This window comes from Macrobrachium rosenbergii, chromosome 37 (genome assembly GCF_040412425.1).
Source record: "Macrobrachium rosenbergii isolate ZJJX-2024 chromosome 37, ASM4041242v1, whole genome shotgun sequence".
Lineage (NCBI taxonomy): Eukaryota > Metazoa > Arthropoda > Malacostraca > Decapoda > Palaemonidae > Macrobrachium > Macrobrachium rosenbergii.
This window is the reverse complement of record NC_089777.1, coordinates 5,146,203-5,166,573: the sequence shown is the minus strand read 5'-3', so window position 1 is coordinate 5,166,573 and position 20,371 is coordinate 5,146,203. Positions and strand designations below refer to the sequence as shown.

General features: G+C 37.3%; 1 protein-coding gene across 1 annotated transcript in view; it reads left to right on the top strand.

The window, feature by feature from the left end:
* Positions 1-6,549, top strand: part of LOC136825260 (chitinase-3-like protein 1) — a 52,819-nt gene extending 46,270 nt beyond the window's left edge. Inside the window, exon 11 of the mRNA XM_067081316.1 lies at positions 5,429-6,549. Coding sequence (XP_066937417.1) covers positions 5,429-5,560 — 132 coding nt within the window. The 3' untranslated portion in view covers positions 5,561-6,549. The remainder of the gene's footprint in view (positions 1-5,428) is intronic.
* Positions 6,550-20,371: the final 13,822 nt, after the last annotated feature.

Genomic DNA, 20,371 nt, shown 5'->3' with positions numbered 1-20,371 from the left:
AATTACTATTATTAATTCTAGTTACTAAAACCAGTACTATTATTGTCTAAGAGAAACATTACCTAACTCTAGCTAGTGGATAGTCCAAGGGGATACTGCTCTCTCGGCTCTCTTGCACTCTCTGTCTAGAAACGCGGGTTTCCGAACATGTAACTGAAAATAGTGTCCTTGAATGTAGGTTTTAATCCTATCCCATCTCAATTCCCAACAACATCCTATCCTTACTAACATTACCTACTATTTTCCCATAAACCTACCATTAGTTTTACAGATCCTTATATGATGGATTAGACTGGTAAGTCTAAATATGATATGTGTTTTGCATACTGTTAGATTACCGTGACCGTGCCATTAAGTGGCGAAATACTTATTCCTAATTTCTTTGGTTATACCTAGACCTCGAACTGATACTAAATTTAACATTTGTGTGTGCCTAACTCGGCCTAGGCATCACATAACTGGCGACGAGGAAAAATTTAGACTGTTTTGGGGAAACCTATCCTATCTCGTTTGGGAAATCTAGGCTAGCTTAAATGTAGCGTAACTTGCCTAACTTTTAGGTAACTTAGCCTAACATAGCCTAGGTTTTAAGAGGACTAGCCCAGCTATTCGTGAATTTTTCTCAGAATTTTTACCTAAACTATTGAATAATGACCACTCTTATAGGAAGTGTAGGTCCTTATGATGAATCTGAGAAATTTTCTACTTATGGAGAGAGAGTATCTAAAGTATATTTTGCAGCTAATGAGATAGATGATAGGAAGAAGGTCTTGCATTTTTGTCGATTATTGATCCTAAATTGTTTGCCTAGCTAGAGATCCGTAGTCCTAAGAAGGAGATGAGTGCACTTTTGATGAGTTAGTTTCTATATTAGATAATCACTTTAAACCACAAGTCATTGTGATATATGAGAGGTTTAAATTCTATAAGCGGAATCAGGAGGCACATGAGAGTATTTCTGCTTTTGTCGTAGCATTAAAGTCGCTAGCAGCCACGTGTAATTTCGGTAATACACTTGAAGAAATGTTACGGGATAAACTCGTTACAGGTCTCCAAAATGAGAGCACACTGCGTGTTCTGTTAACGGAAAAGAATTTGACTTTCAGCCATGCGGTGGAGATTGCGGTAGCGAGGGAGGCAGCAGAAAAAGATGTCAGAGTTCAGCCAGAGAACACATTCACATAATAGAGATGTGAATTCTATTACAACTAATTCTAAGTCTAATTCCGTGGTTAAGCAGAACACTAAGCAAGGAGGGAAGGAAAAATCTAGAGAATTTCCTGAGAAGCCTATTAAACCCTGCAGTGGATGTGGGAAAAGTCATTGGAAGAGTGAGTGTCCATTCAAGAATGCAGAATGCCACTGGTGTAAACGTAAAGGTCATATAGCTAAAATATGTTTTGCTAAGACATCCAGTCCTACTAAACCTAAATCTCAGCCTAAGAGTATTCGTTCTGTTGAGCAACCGGAGAGTAATTCTAGTAACCAGACTTCTTCGGAATATATATTTTCACTTAGTTCCTCTAATTCAGTTGAGTTGAAAGCACCCTATTATGTGAAACTAAAACTAGATGACAGGGCAGAGGTTGATTTTCAGCTTGATACTGGAGCTGCACGTACTCTAATCACTGAGCAAGAGTTCTTCAAAATGTTTCCTACTGATCAACCTAAAATTTTACCTTATTTCATAGAGTTAAATCGCTATGGAGGATCTAAAATTCCAGTAAGGGGCTATATTAAGGTGAAAATTAGTTACAAAGGTCGAGTTTTGGAAGACAGTACTATTCTCATTGTGAAAGACAAGGGGCCTAACCAATTGGGGCGAGACTTGATGCCAGCCCTAGGATTCCAGGTCAAGTTTGATGACAGTTCTATTCATGCTGTGATTCAATCACCTAAGTCTATAATGTCTAAATATCCAGAAGTGTTCAAAAATGAACTAGGAACATTTAAGGATCTGGAAGTTTCTTTTGATTTGGAAGAGTCTGTATCCCCTAGGTATTGTAAAGCTCGGAATGTACCCTATGCTATGGGGGCTAAAGTGGATGCTGCTTTAGACAAATTGTTGGAACAGGATATTATTCAGCCAGTTTCATCTTCTAATTGGGCCGCACCTATTGTGCCTGTACTAAAAGAGGATGGTACTATTAGGATTTGCGGAGACTACAGGTTGACAGTTAATCGAGCTACTAAAGTTACAAACCTAGAATTGATGATATTTTTGCTACTTTAGGTGGTGTTAAAATATTTTCTAAACTAGATATGACTAATGCCTATAATCAGATATTGCTTAGTCCTGAGTCACATCCTCTAACTACTATAAATACTCACCGAGGATTGTTCCAATACAATCGGTTGTGCTTTGGAATAGCTAGTGCTCCGGGAATCTTTCAAAGAGCTGTTGAAGATCTCCTACGAGGAATTCCAGGGGTATGTGTGTTTTTTGACGACATTCTAGTTTCTGGCTCTAATGCTAAAAAGCATAATGATAATCTAGGTGAGGTTCTAAGACGATTACAGGAAGCAGGTTTGAAACTACATCCTACTAAGTGTTCAATTGGTGTTGATAAAGTTCAATATTTGGGTTATACTATTGACTCTACAGGTCTTAAACCTACTAAACAGAAGTTAGAAGCTATCTCTAATGCTCCTGAACCTAAGGATATCACACAACTACGCAGTTATTTAGGCAGGCTAAATTTTTACAGAAAATTCCTGGTGAATGCAGCTGTGGTGTTGGAACCACTGAACAAGCTTTTAAGGAAAGGTGTACCTTGGAAATGGAATGCCGAACGTAGTCAAGCTTTTCAAAAGTCTAAGTCCCTATTGCTTGATGCTTGCCTAATCCATTTTGACCCTAAACTACCTATAATTGTATCAGCTGACAGTTCTAAATATGGACTAGGTGCAGTTCTGTGTCAGAAGAAGGATGGGGAAGAGTTGCCTGTTGTTTTTGCATCTAGGACACTTAACAAAGCTGAACGTACTTATTCTCAGACGGAGAAAGAGGCGTTAGCTCTTGTCTTTGCACTGAGGAGATTTCATCATTATCTATGGGGTCATCAATTTAGTCTTATTACAGATCATAAGCCTCTATTAGGTCTATTTAATCCTAACAAACCTATTCCAGAAATGGCATCTGGAAGAATACAAAGGTGGTCACTAATTCTACAAGCCTATTCTTTTGAGTTGTTTCATCTCTCAGGCAAGTCCCTAGGTACTGCTGATGCTCTCAGTCGTTTACCTCTAAGGGAAGCCCCAGAGTCTGTGTCTGTGTGTAATGAGTGGATTCAACTAGTAAACACTCTCGATGCAACTCCTGTGAACAGCTATGCAGATTTCTAAGTGGACAGCTAAAGATCCTATTTTAGCTCAAGTGTTAGTATACCTTGATAGTGGCTGGCCTGAAAGAGTTGAGGGTGAGCTAAAAGCTTTTTGCAATCGTAAAGCTGAGTTGAGTATTCAGCAAGGATGTATTCTGTGGGGATCTAGAGTAATTATTCCTCCACCAGAAAGAGAAAATATGTTAAGAGAATTACATCAAGAACATCTAGGTTCCACTAAAACGAAGCAACTAGCCCGAAGTTATTTTTGGTGGCCGGGGTTAGTCGATGACATCGAAGAGTTATCAAGAAGTTGTTCTGTATGTCTTGCTACAAGAGTTTCACCTAAGAATGCACCTCTACATCCATGGGATTGGTCAGAAAAACCTTGGGTGAGGATTCATGTAGATTATGCTGGACCTGTGAATGGTACATATTTTTTAGTACTGACGGATGCACATTCTAAGTGGATTGAAGTTTTACCTACTAATGATACTAGTTCTTTTGCTACTAATTAACTTACTAAGGAATGTTTTTGCACATTTTGGTCTACCCTTGACATTGGTGTCTGATAATTGTCCTAATTTTGTATCTACTGAGTTTGAACTATTTTTGGAGAAGAATGGTATTTGTCACATAACTTCTGCACCGTATCAGCCTAGCACTAATGGTCAAGCTGAAAATACAGTTAAGACTCTCAAGAATTTCCTTAAACATTGCTCAGGAAAAGATTGGAGGATGAAGTTGGATAGATTCCTATTCCAATATCGAGTCACGCCGCACTCTACTACGGGCATATCTCCCGCGGAGTTGATGTTTGGCAGGAAGTTACGTACAGTATTTGATCTAGTCCATCCTAGTAAATGTGTAAAACAGACTGTATTAGCTAAGCAAAAAACACAAATCTAATTTTGATGCTACTGTTCCTAGAAGGCTACAGCTACAACCAAAGTCACCAGTGATGGTGAGAAACTATTCTACTTTGTCCAAAGATCGTTGGATACCAGCAAAAGTAGTGAAACAGACAGGTCCAGTGTCCTATAAATGTGAATTGCCTGGTGGCCATATAGTACGACGTCAACAAGATCAGATATTAACAAGATCTCCAAAGCTTAATCTGTCCACACCTAAGAAGTCTAATGTACCTAATGACGAAAGCTTGTCTACTCACTTACCTACTGAGACTGAAATAAGTGATGGAGTTCAGATGGAACATATACCTGAAACTCCAGTCAAACAGGCTGCTCCTGTACGCCATTCCACTAGAGTAGTTAAGCCTCCTAATCGGCTTGATTTATAGGGGAAGGGTGTAATGGAGTAGTATACTATTGTAAATAAGTGTAAATAAATATTAAGTAAGTATAATTTTAGTTCCTAATTACTATTATTAATCCTAGTTACTAAAACCAGTACTATTATTGTCTAAGAGAAACATTACCTAAACATTACCTAACTCTAGCGAGTGGATAGTCCAAGAGGATACTGCTCTTTTGGCTCTCTTGCACTCTCTGTCTAGAAACGCGGGTTTCCGAACATGTAACTGAAAATAGCGTCCTTGAATGTAGGTTTTAATCCTATCCCATCTCAATTCCCAACAACATCCTATCCTTACTAACATTACCTACTATTTTCCCATAAACCTACCATTACTTTTACAGATCCTTATATGATGGATTACGACAGGTAAGTCTAAATATGACGTGTTTTGCATGCTGTTAGATTACCGTGACCATGCCATTAAGTGGCGAAATACCTATTCCGCACTTATTCCTAATTTCTTTGGTTATACCTAGACCTCGAACTAATACTAAATTTAACATTTGTGTGTGCCTAACTCGGCCTAGGCATCACACTTGGAATTTTATAAAAGTTGTTAGTTGAAATGAAAAATATATAAAGGTTTTATAAACCATACAAAGGAACATATAGTAACCAGAATGTATGCGGCTCCGTATGGCAATAGTGTTTGTAAACTGTAAATTGTGGGTGTGCTACTTCTAAGGATTAATGTTCGTAAAATGCACAATAATACTGCTTAAAAAACAATAGCTGCTACATGAACTACCTAGACTTTTAGTAATCTTGGTCTCATTTGCTTTCTCCAGTACTACGAATGTGAACATGGGGCCCCAATAATACAGCAGTGTCCAACCCCGCTCTACTGGAATCAGCAGATTGGTAACTGTGACAAACGAGAGAATGTGGACACTTCCTTATGCCAGGAACCAGATTATTAGCATTGCTGCAATAAAGACACCACCAGCTTCTTACAGGAACCAGACAATTAATCCTGTGATAGTCCACAAATAATTGAGGGACTATCTGGAGTTTCTTTTCCCATTCAGGTTAAATCTGTAATTTTCTTGGCATGCATCTGGTAAACTTACAAAAGTTCAGAGACTAAATAAAAATGTAAAGCAGGGGTAACAAAAAATTACAAAATTCTTTGGTCTGCAATAATATAATTAAGAAAAGCTACAGTAGGCACCACCCTGCTTACGAACATTCAACTTACAAACATTCAGAGATACAAACAAACGGGATCGCATATTAAAATTGTGTTCAGAGCACTCCCCTTTGCCACCCATAAGTTCATATTTTTTTTTGCACACCTATTCTGTACAGTACTGTATGTACGGTGTATTGCGTTTTATGATGAAAAAATGTACAGTACTGTATTGATTGAAGAGTATAGTAAGCAACTTAAAGCAATTCAACATACAAAGTATGTAAGTAGGGAGGTGTCTGTACTTGCATTCACAACCCCACTTCTGTTGTGAAGCACAAGAAACCTTGGCTGCTATTCAATAATTGCTTCCAAACTTTTAAAAGTAACATGTGAATGGGACAACTACTGCATCCTAATTGAAAACCCTCCAACTTTAACTGGAATTGAATAACAACCTTAAATATCATCTATGTTCAGAAACAACCTCGAACTGAAAAAGTCCTGCTAATCCTACATTTGAAAGCACTAAAACTTTTTATTTGGGGCAAGTCCTCTCAGTATGATATTTTATTTGGGGCAAGTCCTCTCAGTATGAGGAATAAAATTATGTACAAGTTATCTCATGTGTCAAACTTTATTCTTTTTATCACTTACTACCTATTTGATACGTACATAACTGAACTCTTTACACAAAACTCATATGTGAAGGTGTAATAAACACAATTATTACTCAAATGGATTTAATCCTAGGAAGAAAATATATCCCATTTTCAGTAAGATGCAAGTTTGTTTGATCCTTCTGTATTTTAAAATCAAAATAAGCATTAATAATTATTATTATTATTATATTATCATAGGCCGGACTGACGGGTTTGTCTTTAACAATAAAACTTAAATTTTTAACATACAGTATATGTAATCATTATCAAAGACCAAAGCAGGTCACTTTCAAAAACAACTGGGTTCTCATTTTGTAACTTCAAATTATTCAATGACAACAAGGCCTCCAGGACATGAAATATAATATTCCTAGAGTGAGATGAGTTTCTACCCACATTATCCATCAGAGTCAAATTGCAAATTAGACTGTGACAATACTCTTCAATGTAAGTTTATGCACTGTGAAAGATGTTAAAAAGCACATATCACAATATAATACAGTACAGTACATAATAAGTTCATGAAACACCGCTTTGAAAAATTTGAATTCAAACCTTGATGATTCATTTTAAAATTAGAAACCCACAGCTAAATTGCAAAATGATTCGAAGAATGGCAAATATGACAAGATTCTATAAAAACCAAGTTAAGGTACATGTATTTCCCTTCCTCGACCTCCCTAATATATATATATCAAACCTAATACTACAGGCAAAAAAGTTAATATTGTACTCATAATTCTTCACATACTACTGTGTAAATACAGACACCACCCTACTTACGAACATTCGACTTATTGTACCAACATTCTGAGATAAATACAAATGGGAACCCAGATTAAAATTGTGTTCAAAGAACTCCCCTTTGCCACCTGTAGGTTCAGATTTTGTTTTGTACGCCTATTCTGTACATACAGTACTGTATGTACAGTAGTACTGTACTTAGAAGAGTACAGAAACCAACTTACAAGCAATCCAACATACAAACAGCCGTCTGGAACATAATTCGTTTGTAAGTAGGCGTCTGTACATTCATAAAATGGTTAATTTCTGAACTATAATTCTATTAAAAAAATACACTTTTCAGAAATACATCAGAAAAGTACAGTCTTGAGAACTAGAAACTGTTTTCATATTTACAAACTTAAACATGCAAGATATAAAAAGCCAGTTTCTCAAACATACATGAATCCTCTTAAAAAGTACTGCAGTGTTTCTGAATAGTGTATTGCCAAAAAAGTACTGCACTGTATTTGATTAGTGCATTGCAAATATTACAAATATATACATATACAGTATTGTATATTTACATAATCAAGAAAAGTCTATATTTTCTAAAATCTTCAAAATCCTTTTCCTGTCTTAAATCTACTTTTTCAAACCAGCGTACACCACTCAAAAATATTGTTATAATATTAACCTCTTATTTTCAAAAGTTATACTAACAGCTAATATTTTTTGAGTCATCACCAAAGACAGAATTCCTGTGTAGAGAAGTATCCCCGGGTTCATTCTGAAAAGAAAATGGATATGTACTGTATATTCAATAACTGTAGACTGTAAAACTTGAAATACCTAAAATTTTCAGGATAAATTTTACAGAGTATAACTTTTTTTTTAAACCACCCATGGTTGTGGCAATAACGGATGAGGTGATTATTATTATTATTATTATTATTATTATTATTATTATTATTATTATTATTATTATTAATCAAAAGATGAATTCTATTCATATGGAACAAGCCCATAGGAGCCATTGACTTGAAATTCAGGCTTCCAAAGAATATGGTGTTCGTTAGGAAGAAGTACGAGGAAGTACAGGGAAATACAGAAAGAAGAGATCTCGCTTATTAAAAAGAAAAAATAAAAAAAAACGTATTAAAATGCATGCAGAATATTATTACGGTAGTAGTGCATTGCATTTTTGCTTGAACTTTTGAAGTTCCAATTTGATGATGAGAAACCTCAATTCACCATATTGTTACTTGCCCCAGATATAAAATACTCTACAATTCAAGGGGTTAAGTGCATCTCATGTGATATTCTTGAGGCAAATCTTGGAGACAGCCGCCTTCAACAAATTTACTGAAAATATTCATTTTAAATTTATTCAATTAAAGTAATATATCAAGTTTGTATAAAATTGTGACAGCCAGCCCAATGAGAGGTAAGGATTCTCATTCAGTGGTCTGGTTAAACTACTTAATATGAAACTGTAGCTTACCAAATATGATAAAATTTTATATAAAAAATTTAATGATAAAAATACAATTATCAATCAGTACTTCTGATTACAAAATACATAATCAAAAACTGATATCAGTGTTCTATTACTATTAGTTTTAGTCACTATCTTCTCTTGTCAAATAGAACTAGTAATGAGTGTTAACTGCAAAGCATGCATAAGGTGCATTAAATGTAACATTGATGAATTTCTCTGGACAGTCTTCACTTGATCTGGAAAATTGTTTTAACAAAAGCAGTCCCATAAATAATTATCGTAAAGAATGTTTCTTGATTAATTTTTAAGTACAATGTGAAAGAAAGAGCAGCTATCTCAGAATGCTTAATGTAATGAGCAGTATGATAGATTAACTGAGACAAACACCTGTACTGTACTGTGAGACTTGCAGTGTAACTGTTCATAAAAATCTGCAAAAGACTTACACCAAAATTCTTTGTTCAAAACAAATAGTAGCTTTTATTAAATCTATTTTCAAACTTTTTTTATGTTTGCTGCTTTATTTATAAATAGAAAACTTTTAGTGATAACAAGATGTTAAGAACAAAGTATTCTGTGGTACATGGGGTAATGGATATATTGTGTTGCATTTACAGATGTGCAACATGGGTTACATAGATTTTGTCCATGGATCTTTTGTTTAAGTTCTTTTACTAAAAGCTAATCTAACACCCAACAATGTTGATAGCAGAATCAGAGGAATCTGTGAAATATGCAAACAGTGGAAGAGTAAAATGGAGAAGAGAGAACTTAAATTTAACATAAAAAAAGTTTACAGTGATGGGAAAGAAAGCTATGGAAACATACAGTGAAGAAAATGGCCAAATGAAGTGTTAGCGGGAATTCCTTGCTGTGCACTGAAAGTATTGGACAGTGTCTCAAATAGTGCTCAGAACTGCAGAGATTTATGTTGCCCATAGTGTAGCAGAGAAGCCAGTGGTCAAGAGAAGAGGTGGGGCATCATGTGGTGGTAGAAAGGCAGGTCTTACAAGAGGCAGAATATCTCCATTACTTTGGGGACACAGCTGGTGGTGAAGCAGATATTGAGAGGGAAGTAAAGAAAAAAAAACTGAGTAGCAACAGCCTGGATGAAATGGGAAGAGACAACTGAACTACTGGTATATACAAGTATCCCATAAGTTAACAAAACAGAGACTTATGATACAGGTACATGCATAAGGCAGAGATAAGGGCACTGACAAAAAAGAGGGAGATTCTGAAAAGTTGTGAGTATAAAACGCCAAGATTTATAGCCAAGAGTGTGGTGAGGAAATTGCAAAGACATGTTGTCAGGGACTGGAAAACTGAAATCACAACCACTGAGATGGTTTGGACAGGATGAGAGGGGATGAGGGCAGTTAGTTGGTAAAAGTAGTAGTTACTGAAGTTAAAGGACAAAGGCTTGTAAGAAGACCCAGGAAATCATGGAAAAGGAGCACAGATGAAGATCTGAACTCGATGTATTCAGTGAAAATGCACAAGACAGAATGCTGTATAGCGGAATTCGATAATTTCATGTCTTGACCACACAAAGGGAAATCAGACGTCAAAACACTGAAAATATGAATCACTTCCTTGCCTGAAATATAACTTGGTGATACATTCTACAATGATATACCTCAGTTTAAAAATGTTAAGTTGGGAGGAAGGCCTGAACAGTCTTATAACTTTGAGCCAGGAGCCTTGCCACCAAACTTCCTGCGAACAATGTCCACTACTTTGTGTCCTTCATCATAATGTGGCTGCAGAGCATCTTTCACCCGTTTATACCATGCTGCAAGTATCGGCCTTCCCTCCAGTATATCGTATCCAGCCATACCTTACAAAAAGAATAATCAAGTGGTTAAAAACACATGTAGGAAAATAATCACATCATATAAAAAGCTAAATTCCTAACTCCTGCACAGATATATAGCTGCAGCATCTGTAAATTGCTAGTTATAGGAATAAATATCTGATGTTTACTCTTGATAGTACAGTATTACTGTAGGATATAGTAATGATTTTTAAATTTACAAATACAACAAAAATTAATAGGGTTTACATCTTGACAGTAATATGCCTGTGGTTATATACTTCACAGTATTTAATATAATAGAATACTATGCACAGGTCTGTAAAATACAGTAAAAGCCCAATTATTCAGTAATTGATTCCTCTCCCAGAAACTCAACTATTTTGCAGATTTAAAAGATACTGTAGTCCAATTCTGACTCTTATTTGGGCAGTTTGCTTCAAATGGTTTGGTTTGACTTCCAAGAGGAAGCATGCTAGTCACCTCAGGTGAGAGACATCATGAAATGGATTCATTCTCAACATCTCATCCTTTATGACTGGGAGATACTGACACACATAAAAAAATGCTTGTGTAGTTTGGCTGTCTTTCTAATGCAATTCACATTTGTGTAGAGCAGCAGTTTGGAATAGTCAATGAATTTTATTGGTGTTAAATTGGAAACACTGTTATGTTGTTGCTTTCTTAAATGGCTTACAAGGGTTGTAAACAATAGAAGGAAGAAGCAACGAGGTAAAGAACTATTAGAATTATTACAAAAATTGGATAACTGGTAGTGACAAAAAATTTTAATGGAAACGCACAAGAAAACCTTTTCTTCTTAAGTATCAAAGGACGGAGATAAGTCTCACAGAATTTCATTAATGTCTTGGCAGAGAGGCTTAAAAAACCTAATTTACGCAAACTGAACTGAGTACTGTATGAACTTGGAAATGAAAGGACCTAGACGTTTTATGAGTTATGAAGATCAAGGAGCTGTGGACCTTCTTGGATGGTTGGCTGACCCATGTAAAGACCCATCATGGAACATGACAGACATCACTAGGGAATTAAGATTTGTGGTGATGACAAACAGCCCTTGCGGAGGCTGTTGATCCAGAGTCCAGGAGACTGGAACAGGGTCATCTACTGCTCCGGATCCCTGTTATTGTAGCTTCAGTCTGCAAGCAACTTTCATACATAATTTAGAGAGCAGAATTAGGGTAACTGCCAGGTTCTCTTCTATTTTAGAATACAGGCAGTCCCTGGTTAATGGCGGGGGTTCCGTTCCCGGTCAGGCGATGCTAACAGAAAACCGCCGATAATTTTATGGTAATAAATGTTGTTTAAGACGTCATAAGCACCAATAAACCGCTTGTCAGCACTGTTAACCGCTTATCAGTGCCGATAAACCTCTTACTGATGCCAATAATTCGCTTACTGATGCCGATAAACCGCTTATCAATGCCGAAAATCACTTACCGTCACCAAAAATCTTGTTAACAACGTTGTTAGCCAAGCGCTGTAAAACCGGATCGCTGTTAACTGACGCCACCGATAAGCGAAGACTGCCTTTTGTATGTAGTTGAGTTGTGGGATTGCATGTTTTGAGTTATTATAGTGCATCACAGACTTACAGTGACGCCAACTTACAGCGGATTCGATCTTATGACGCTTTTTCAGCAGGGTTAACGGCATTTTACAGCACCATAACTTGATGTTGCATCAAGTTATGGCGCCAAACATCAAGTTACAGCGCCGTAAGTACTGTTGACGGTGCTAACAAGTTAATGGCATTTATGCCGCTGTAACTTGATGCAACATCAAGTTACACCACTGTAAGCACCGTTAAAGTGCCGATAACACCGAAACACCGATTTACAGTGGAAATCAACTTATGGTGCGGCACTGGAACGGATCCCCCACTGTATGTTGAGGACCTACTGTATTCCAGTAAGAGAACTCTTCAGTTATATTGTCATCACTAATGGCGGAGATGTTAAAGTATCCAGTGGATAACTTTTTTTTGACCAGCAAAATATGTTTTAATCTTGGAGGGTAGGAAAACTTGTTGTACAATAAAAAAAATGTACGGTATATACAGTAGTTGTGACAAAGTTTAGCAATCTTTTAAAACAAATTGAATTTTTTAGGTATACCAAACTCAAGGGTCGTTTGCACAGCAGTATCTCTGGTACAAACTAGTTTTCACTGAAGGTAGTTTAGTGACATGCCTTCTCTTTCTCAAAGGAAATCCTAGAAAGGAGATATCTGCCAACATGTTGGGCTAAAGGTTCAACCACAATGTCACCTGAAGGGAAGACAAGGCAACTGACTCTACACTTCTGCTTCAATTAAAGAATGAAATGTACTCAGTGCAAAGCAAATCAAGAAACACTTCACCACCTCCGACATGGCAAAGGTGGCAAGAGGAGCTAGAGGAGGAACTGAAGGCTAATGAATTCTTCATTCCAAAGATCAGAGCATTCACCTATTCCATCACTCTTATGCAAGTGGGTCACATGAAGCCATAATGAGAGCATTGTCTCGGGAGTGAAAACTATGGTAAACCTGATGGATGACAGCAAGTGCCAGGGAGTACCCTGACAAACATTTCTGAGACACTTCTGTTCGTGTATAATTCAATGATCTCACATAAGTGTGTTTCCAGCTTGGTCTGTTACAGTTTCAAAGGTATAGGCCTCCAGTCCCCCTGGTTCCACTGAAGAAGAGGAGAAGATTGTTTCAGCCCGACAGGACGACTACTCAGACCAGCAAAGGGTTGCATGCCCTGAACCAGAAAATAAGAGCAATGAGTCAGGGTCAGAGGATATAAGCAGGCAGTCCCCGGTTATCGGTGGCCTCGATTATCAGTGATCCAGTTTTACGGCACTTGTCTAGCAATTACAATAACTGGATTTTGGGCGCCAATATGTGCAGATCTCCTGTTGACAGTGCCAATAACCGGGGACTGCTTTATATTAATCAAGGTCAAAAGATGTATGTGCAAACTGACCATGGTCAACATCGTTGTCCTCACGCCTAAATCTAGCAGCAGAGACATGCCAGAACTAGTGCTGGGCCTGAGTGAGACACTTGCAAGCACTACTGCACTACAGATGATCAACCAAGAGGGGCTGCGATTGATTAAATGATATTTATGCAGATTGGCATCACAACCAGTATGGTGGTCAGTGTAAAAAATTAATATTTTGAGTCAAAAAACTTAATGTTACACACAACATTTATGCATCCATACATGCTTTCACACCTTACAACTATAAAACCATACTGAAAAAACACTAATACAGAGTAACAGACATGCTACAGAAGACTTAAAACACTGAGCACAAAACATTTAAATTTCATAAGCAAAACCAGTTTTGTCAAAGTTACATATGTCACTGTAATTTAATATAACTTTGTCTCAAAATACCTTGGAAATATGATAATTACCATCCTGTCTTGTCACATTATGACCAGATATACTCTTCATTCCCCATGACTGGGACATTTGGCCAGCATATGCCCACAACCAATGGAACCAAGGAATAATCACAAAATGGCTGCCTGTCCTATATAAAATACCAGGTGTTAAACAAGTAAAACCAATCCTAAGTTAACATAAAGCTGCCTCCCACTTTTCTAGCACATAATTATATTTTCATGGGAAGTCAGCCTGATGATTTTTTAATTTTCTGGTTACCACCAGCCAGCCCCCTCCTCAAATTTCTTCATGAAGTTAGGGAAATAATCTCTCTATGGCAAAAGAATTGCCCTTATAGCATTATTTAGCAGTCCTCTTTGCCAACTTGCTGGCTCTTTCATTACTTTGAATCACTAAAAATAATAAACTTCCTTTTACTTCACACAAAAAGCTTTTTCAACACTATTAATCAATAGTTTGGAAGGCAGCAATTACTTTCCACTCCACAAAAATGGAACCCAAACTAAATGACAACATCAGTGTTCATTTGATGTATCCTTCTTACAGAAATAAAAATAATTACAATGACCCCTTTCCTGGTCATTTCCAAACAGGAACAATAGAATAACTAAATGATTGTACTTTTCCAACTTGGCCTCTTTCTGGGTAATTTATGTCAAATCAATTTCAACCTACAAGAGAATGGACGCAACCCTTTGTGATGATTACAGTAATTTGGAAAATAAGTTCTTTCTTGATTTGAAAGCTTGTTATAATGACATGTCGAAACATAAACAAAGCAATGTTGTCTGGAAATAAAGCTCCAAAGGAATCTCTCCTCAATGGGAGAAGATTAAATACTCTGGTCACTACTTTAATCCCTGCACTACAGATACAGTTCATAGTAACAAGTTGGTGTATCCTTCCCCGTAGGAGGGGTAGAGTCAGCAGCACACCTCATCCCTTAGCTGCAACCCCTTTCAATCCTTTTACTGTACATCCATTCACATTCTCTTTCTTCCATCTTACTCTCCACCCTCTCCTAACAATTGAGTCATAGTGCAAGTGAGGCTTTCCTTCTGTTGCACCTTTCAAACCTTTTTACTGTCAATTTCCATTTTAGTACTGAATGACCTTAGGTCCCAGCACTTGGGCTTTGGCCTAAATTCTATATTCTAGTCTATTCTGATGTTACCTTTCATAGAACTGATACTATGCAACAGTAATCATTTTTAATCCTCACCAAAAGATAAGTGATAAAACCTTAAAAAAATCCAAAGATTTAAAGCATCTGGATGTATGACCAGTCAAATGAGAAACCCACGACAATTCATAACCAAACTATTCCAAAGAATCTTAGTTTCTGCAACAGGAAATTTATTGACTGTTACGTTTAAACTGGGGTATGGATGAACACCCCTTATATGGCAGAAATGAATCACTACAGTGTTTGTTTTTAGCAAACTTGAAGCCACGAATTTCAGCCCATTTCAATATACTGTTAATGCCTGACTATTTTCGTTTTCCCATTAATGTTTAATGAAAAAACGGCAGCACCTACAAGACTGTCCTGTGGAACACCTTGACATTTGATACTTGGCAATATTGACCTCACTTGTACTTGATATCCTCAAAACTTTAAATATGCTTTTATATGAAGTAGCACAACCCTAAAATTACAGTCATAAAGATCTTGCAGAAAAGCATATCTTCATGTACAGTGAAGCCCCCGTATTTGCGGGGGATGCCCCGACGAATAGCTAAAATCCATGAATATTCAAAACCCTCAAAAACACTTAGAACTGCCCATTTTGAAATCAAAAGTTTCAAACACAAGAAAACCCTGTTAAAAATGTAAAAATGCTTATACCTGAGTATTTTAATAGTTTTATCACAAAAAATGCATTTATTCATGAAAATTGTATGAAAATACAGTAATTAGTGAATATTTCTCAGTGAAAAATACTGCGGGTGGGCGAATTTTCCGCGAATAATGGCTAGATATGTTCCACCGAGAAACCCGCGAATGCGTGAGTCCACGAATAATGAGAACGCGAATACGGGGGGTTTACTGTAGTGAGATATTCTTTTTCCATTCGAAAAACTCAGACACATTATAATGCTGCTAATGTTTTTTTCACATTTTTTTCCACAGGCGCTAGTGGGCTACAGGCTGCTCCATGAGCAAGAGCCCATGTTGGCATAAGCTATCAAGACACTGACATGATGTTAGGTTGCAAAGGCTTCACAGATGGAGGACTCCATTCAGACCAAAACATCAGTGGTGGAATGCACTTCTCTGAATCCACTCTGAGGTGCTGAAATTACTTTTGCCCTCCAAATACCATGTGAGGTGAGTTTTAGTCATTCTTTTTTTTCTATTACCTTAAAAAGGCAGCATGTTATTGCTATGAGTCTATAACTGGATACCAACAAGCTGCCCTTCTGAGGTTTAACAAAGGGAAATACTCTGCATTTCCAAAAAATGGGAACAATTAAGTTCTACAAGACTTCTATTAAAGTATTGATGAAAAATGGTACATACTTTGTCAAGGCATATGGAATGTCATTTGGACCAAGGCCTGAATCTTCTAAATCTGTCAAAGCCAATTCAAATTCTCTCATGTTAAAAGGCATACTGGAGGGTTCTTCCTTTTGTCGGGTGAAATCTATTTTCCTCGTTTCTCTGTTGATAGTCTGCATAAGGCTTACTTCCTGAATGCTTTGACACTTTAGCAAAATTTGTTGCATGTCTACGTGTCCAACTCAACAACCTGCCATTACTTGACCACCATGTTAGCAAGCTTCAACAACTGAACCAGCTCTATTCACAGATAATCCTATATAAAAGACATGGGTTTGAATTCTTGTAGGAATAAATTCTTTTTCTGTATGTTCTAGAAAGTGGTTAAGTTGTAATGTTTCTGTGTTTGGACATTTCACTTTATTAAAATACATTTTGGTTTCAACATTATTATTAATAATCATATTTACCAACAAAAATTGATTATGGTTGACCAACCAATCTGAGAGGGAAGGGGGTTCAATTAGTTGGAATGTTTTTAATATCAACCATGACCTCAGTCCTAAAGATGCCAAATAATTGGACTTCTGCACACAGAAGAGAGAGATTTTCTATAAATGTGAAAAAGAAAGTGGACAGTAATGGACATATTTAATAAAAAGGTTTTGACGTAGGAAAAACCTATTTTTCGTAGTTGCTGTTGAGTCCTCAAGGAGTTACCCTTCCATGGTCTACCAGAGCTCCATGGTGATCAAACTAATTTCAAAGAATTCTCTTTCAGCTGGTCTCGTGGCCGGGTATTGTGTCGTAGCGATAAACACTGTAACATTTGATGGAGTATGTAACTGACTCAAAGATAAGGGGGCATTTTCCCAAGTCTTTACAGCAAGGCTGTATACCCAGGTTCTTCCATCGCCAAAACCTGCTTAGAAGAAGAAGTGATTAATGCGCATGCACAGTCTGTCATACTGTCAACAACAGACCTGTGCAGAGACCAAGAAGCATTATTTTCTGTTGGTCAATGCAGGATGATCCCTTGCCCAAATCCCATGCCTTTTCATCAGGGAAGTGGGAGGGTTTTGAGGACTCAACCGTCGAAATGTGTATTATGTAGAAGAAGGATATTATGTTTTGTTGTGTTTGTATTTAGTAATGAAAGGCATTGTTTGAGCTGTTTTGTGTGATTAATTGTGTGTGATTAATTGTAAGTATACGTGTAATAGTGCTTAACTACCGGTATCGGTTGTTTGTCCGGTGGTTAGTCGAAGGTTTTGTGTCGGTCAAAGGTGGCCATGAACTCAGTCTCTTCATAACCTTGATACAGAGTGGTTCGAGCTAGTGGGGACTCAAGAATGCAGCCATAATTATCGGTGTCTACAAATCCACTTAACTATTCCTATTCATCGTAAAGTACATTTAGGGAAACTTCCTTTAGGAGATATGCATATCTAAATGCAAGGAGAAGTTCTTGAGGTGTGCTTTGGATGAGGGTCGTGAAATAGAGATTGTCCTCATGCCAATCTGACTACTGTACATCGAGCTAGGAACAATTGAATGCACCAATAGTAAGTTTATATTGTTTGTTTAGTTAATATACGCAATGCAATACATTGACTTAATCACAATTTGAACTAGCTTAAGAGTGAAATAACCTGGGTGTCGTAGTATAAGACTTAGGCTGTGATTGGGTCAGTACGTTTTGAATCGTTTAGGCTAAACGATAACACTGACGATTTGAAATGCTATACTTATTCTGAGTGAGTTAGAATATCAGCAGCAAAAACCAAAAATAGGTTTTCCTTACGTCAAAACCTGCTTTTTGATAGCGTAGTCGCTTGTTTCGTCCTCAAGGAGCTTTACAAAGAAATTGGCAGGTAACGAAAAGGCTTAAGCTCTCAATTTTTAATTCCAACACCACAAAGAAAAAACATTTCTGGTCCGAGGTCAAGCCACAAATTTCAAGCCCCATTCTTTATTCCAAACTCTTAGGTTTCGGTACCAAAGAACAAGAAACTATACACAAACCTATGTTTTAGGATGTAGTTCTACAGTGGCTTACCTAAGCATGCTGGGTTTGGTTGCAGTACTGTCACCCTTCTCCCAGTGATACTTAGCATACTCACCTTCAATAAGACCCCTGGTTTTCTGTTGTAGTGCCTAGGGACTAACCACGCCACCTACTGATACATAGTGTAGTTGAATTTGTTCGAGCTTGTGGCAATAATGTTTTTTAAAAATACTGTCTCTGATGACCATCCTGTACATTCGGATACTTGTTCGAAAGAGACATTTCTGAAGAAGGCCAACAACCTACTTACTTTCCTAACATCATGTGACCTAGAAAGGAGTGTGATTTGCCTTTAATGAGAGACACTACAATCATTCTCAGCCTTGTAGGGAGAGTGGCTTATTTGTGCTTGGGGTGTAGGAGAATCAGGACCTCTGGGATGTTTGCCGTGACTTAGGTAAACTTTTTGTGTTGAACTGCAACATGTCTTGCCTACTACATTGAGTTTTCTTCAAAATAGGGATTTCTCTAAAGGATTCTCATTCTTGGCTAGAATGATGGACCAGAGGACAATAATAATTGATGGTCAGCTGCTTGCACAATGCATCGTCCCGTCTAGCAGAGCCCAGTTCACTAATACGAGCTCCTGAAGCTAACACAATCAAGATGATCAACTTTTGCAGCATGTGATTTGTGGTTGTATTGAGTCTGCTGAATTGAGGGATTGATAGAAGTCTAAGCACCTTGTTCAGGGACCAAGTAATTGGAAGCCTTTCGGGAATGGGTCTTTGTAGTGCAAAAGACCGGAAAAGGGAAGTGGCAATTTCTATATTAGAGTCAGTCATGATTCCATAAAGCAAGGGTTCTGTTAATGCTGCCTTGTATGCTGTAACTGTTGTAACAGCACCTGCCACCTGAAGATCCTCCCAACAAACTCCCACCTCCGTCAATGAGGCATCTGTTCATATCGTCACTCATACATGAGGAGTCAGGTGACCTGTTTCAATCAGATTCCTTCCAGGTTCAAGGCGAGGTATTCTCCAACTTTTAATCTTTTGGTGAGCTAGCTCACATCTTTTTCTTGTATGCGATAACCAGAATTTGTTCACATTATTTTGTTGCAATCTGAGTACTGGATCTATTACTGATGCGAACTGCAGCAGGCTCATCATGTTCGAAAATCCATACAAAACAAAGGGAAATTTCGCCCATGTGAAGTTCTCACTGCTACATCATAAGACTCGTCATAAAAAAGGGAGGCAAGCGGCAACCAGTGAAGTGCGTGGGGTAGATGTTTTGTTTTATAATATTTTCATGGAAATTTTACTCAGATATGTTATAATTTTAGAAGCATTATTAAGGATAAATATTTAGTTATTTTTTCCACAAAAACATGCTTTAATTGCCGTATGAAAACATTTTCATTATGTTCATTAACACTTTACAATCCCATTACCTCACTTTTGCAGTTTGTGGCGCTAAATGACAAAACATACTATAATGATTTTTGCATATGTAATAAACGAATAAATTCCTTTAAAATGAAATTATGATTATAGGAAATCATTTGGCTAGTTTTCTTTTACTCATGTTTTCATGGTTAGTAAACTTTAAATGCGTTTTATCATTTACAAAAACGGCGCGGCACCTTATTACACTGCGCCACTCATATAACGATACGTGCGCGCTCCCCACTCCAACGTTTCCCACCCGGAGCAGACTCCAGGCCAGATTGGAGGAAGCAAGGCTCTCTGTCACTGGCGATGTATGGGTTAGGGGCAGCATGTCGATCACGAGCTTTTTGAGGACAGTTATCGTTCAACAGATAACATGGCGCACAGCATTGATCCTGCCACATAGTCTTGACAGTGACACTGACACAGTTGGACTCTGTTTCTAGAAAGCGATGAAGACTAAAAAATAAAAATAAAAAATAAAAAAACTTGAAAGAAAATTAAATAT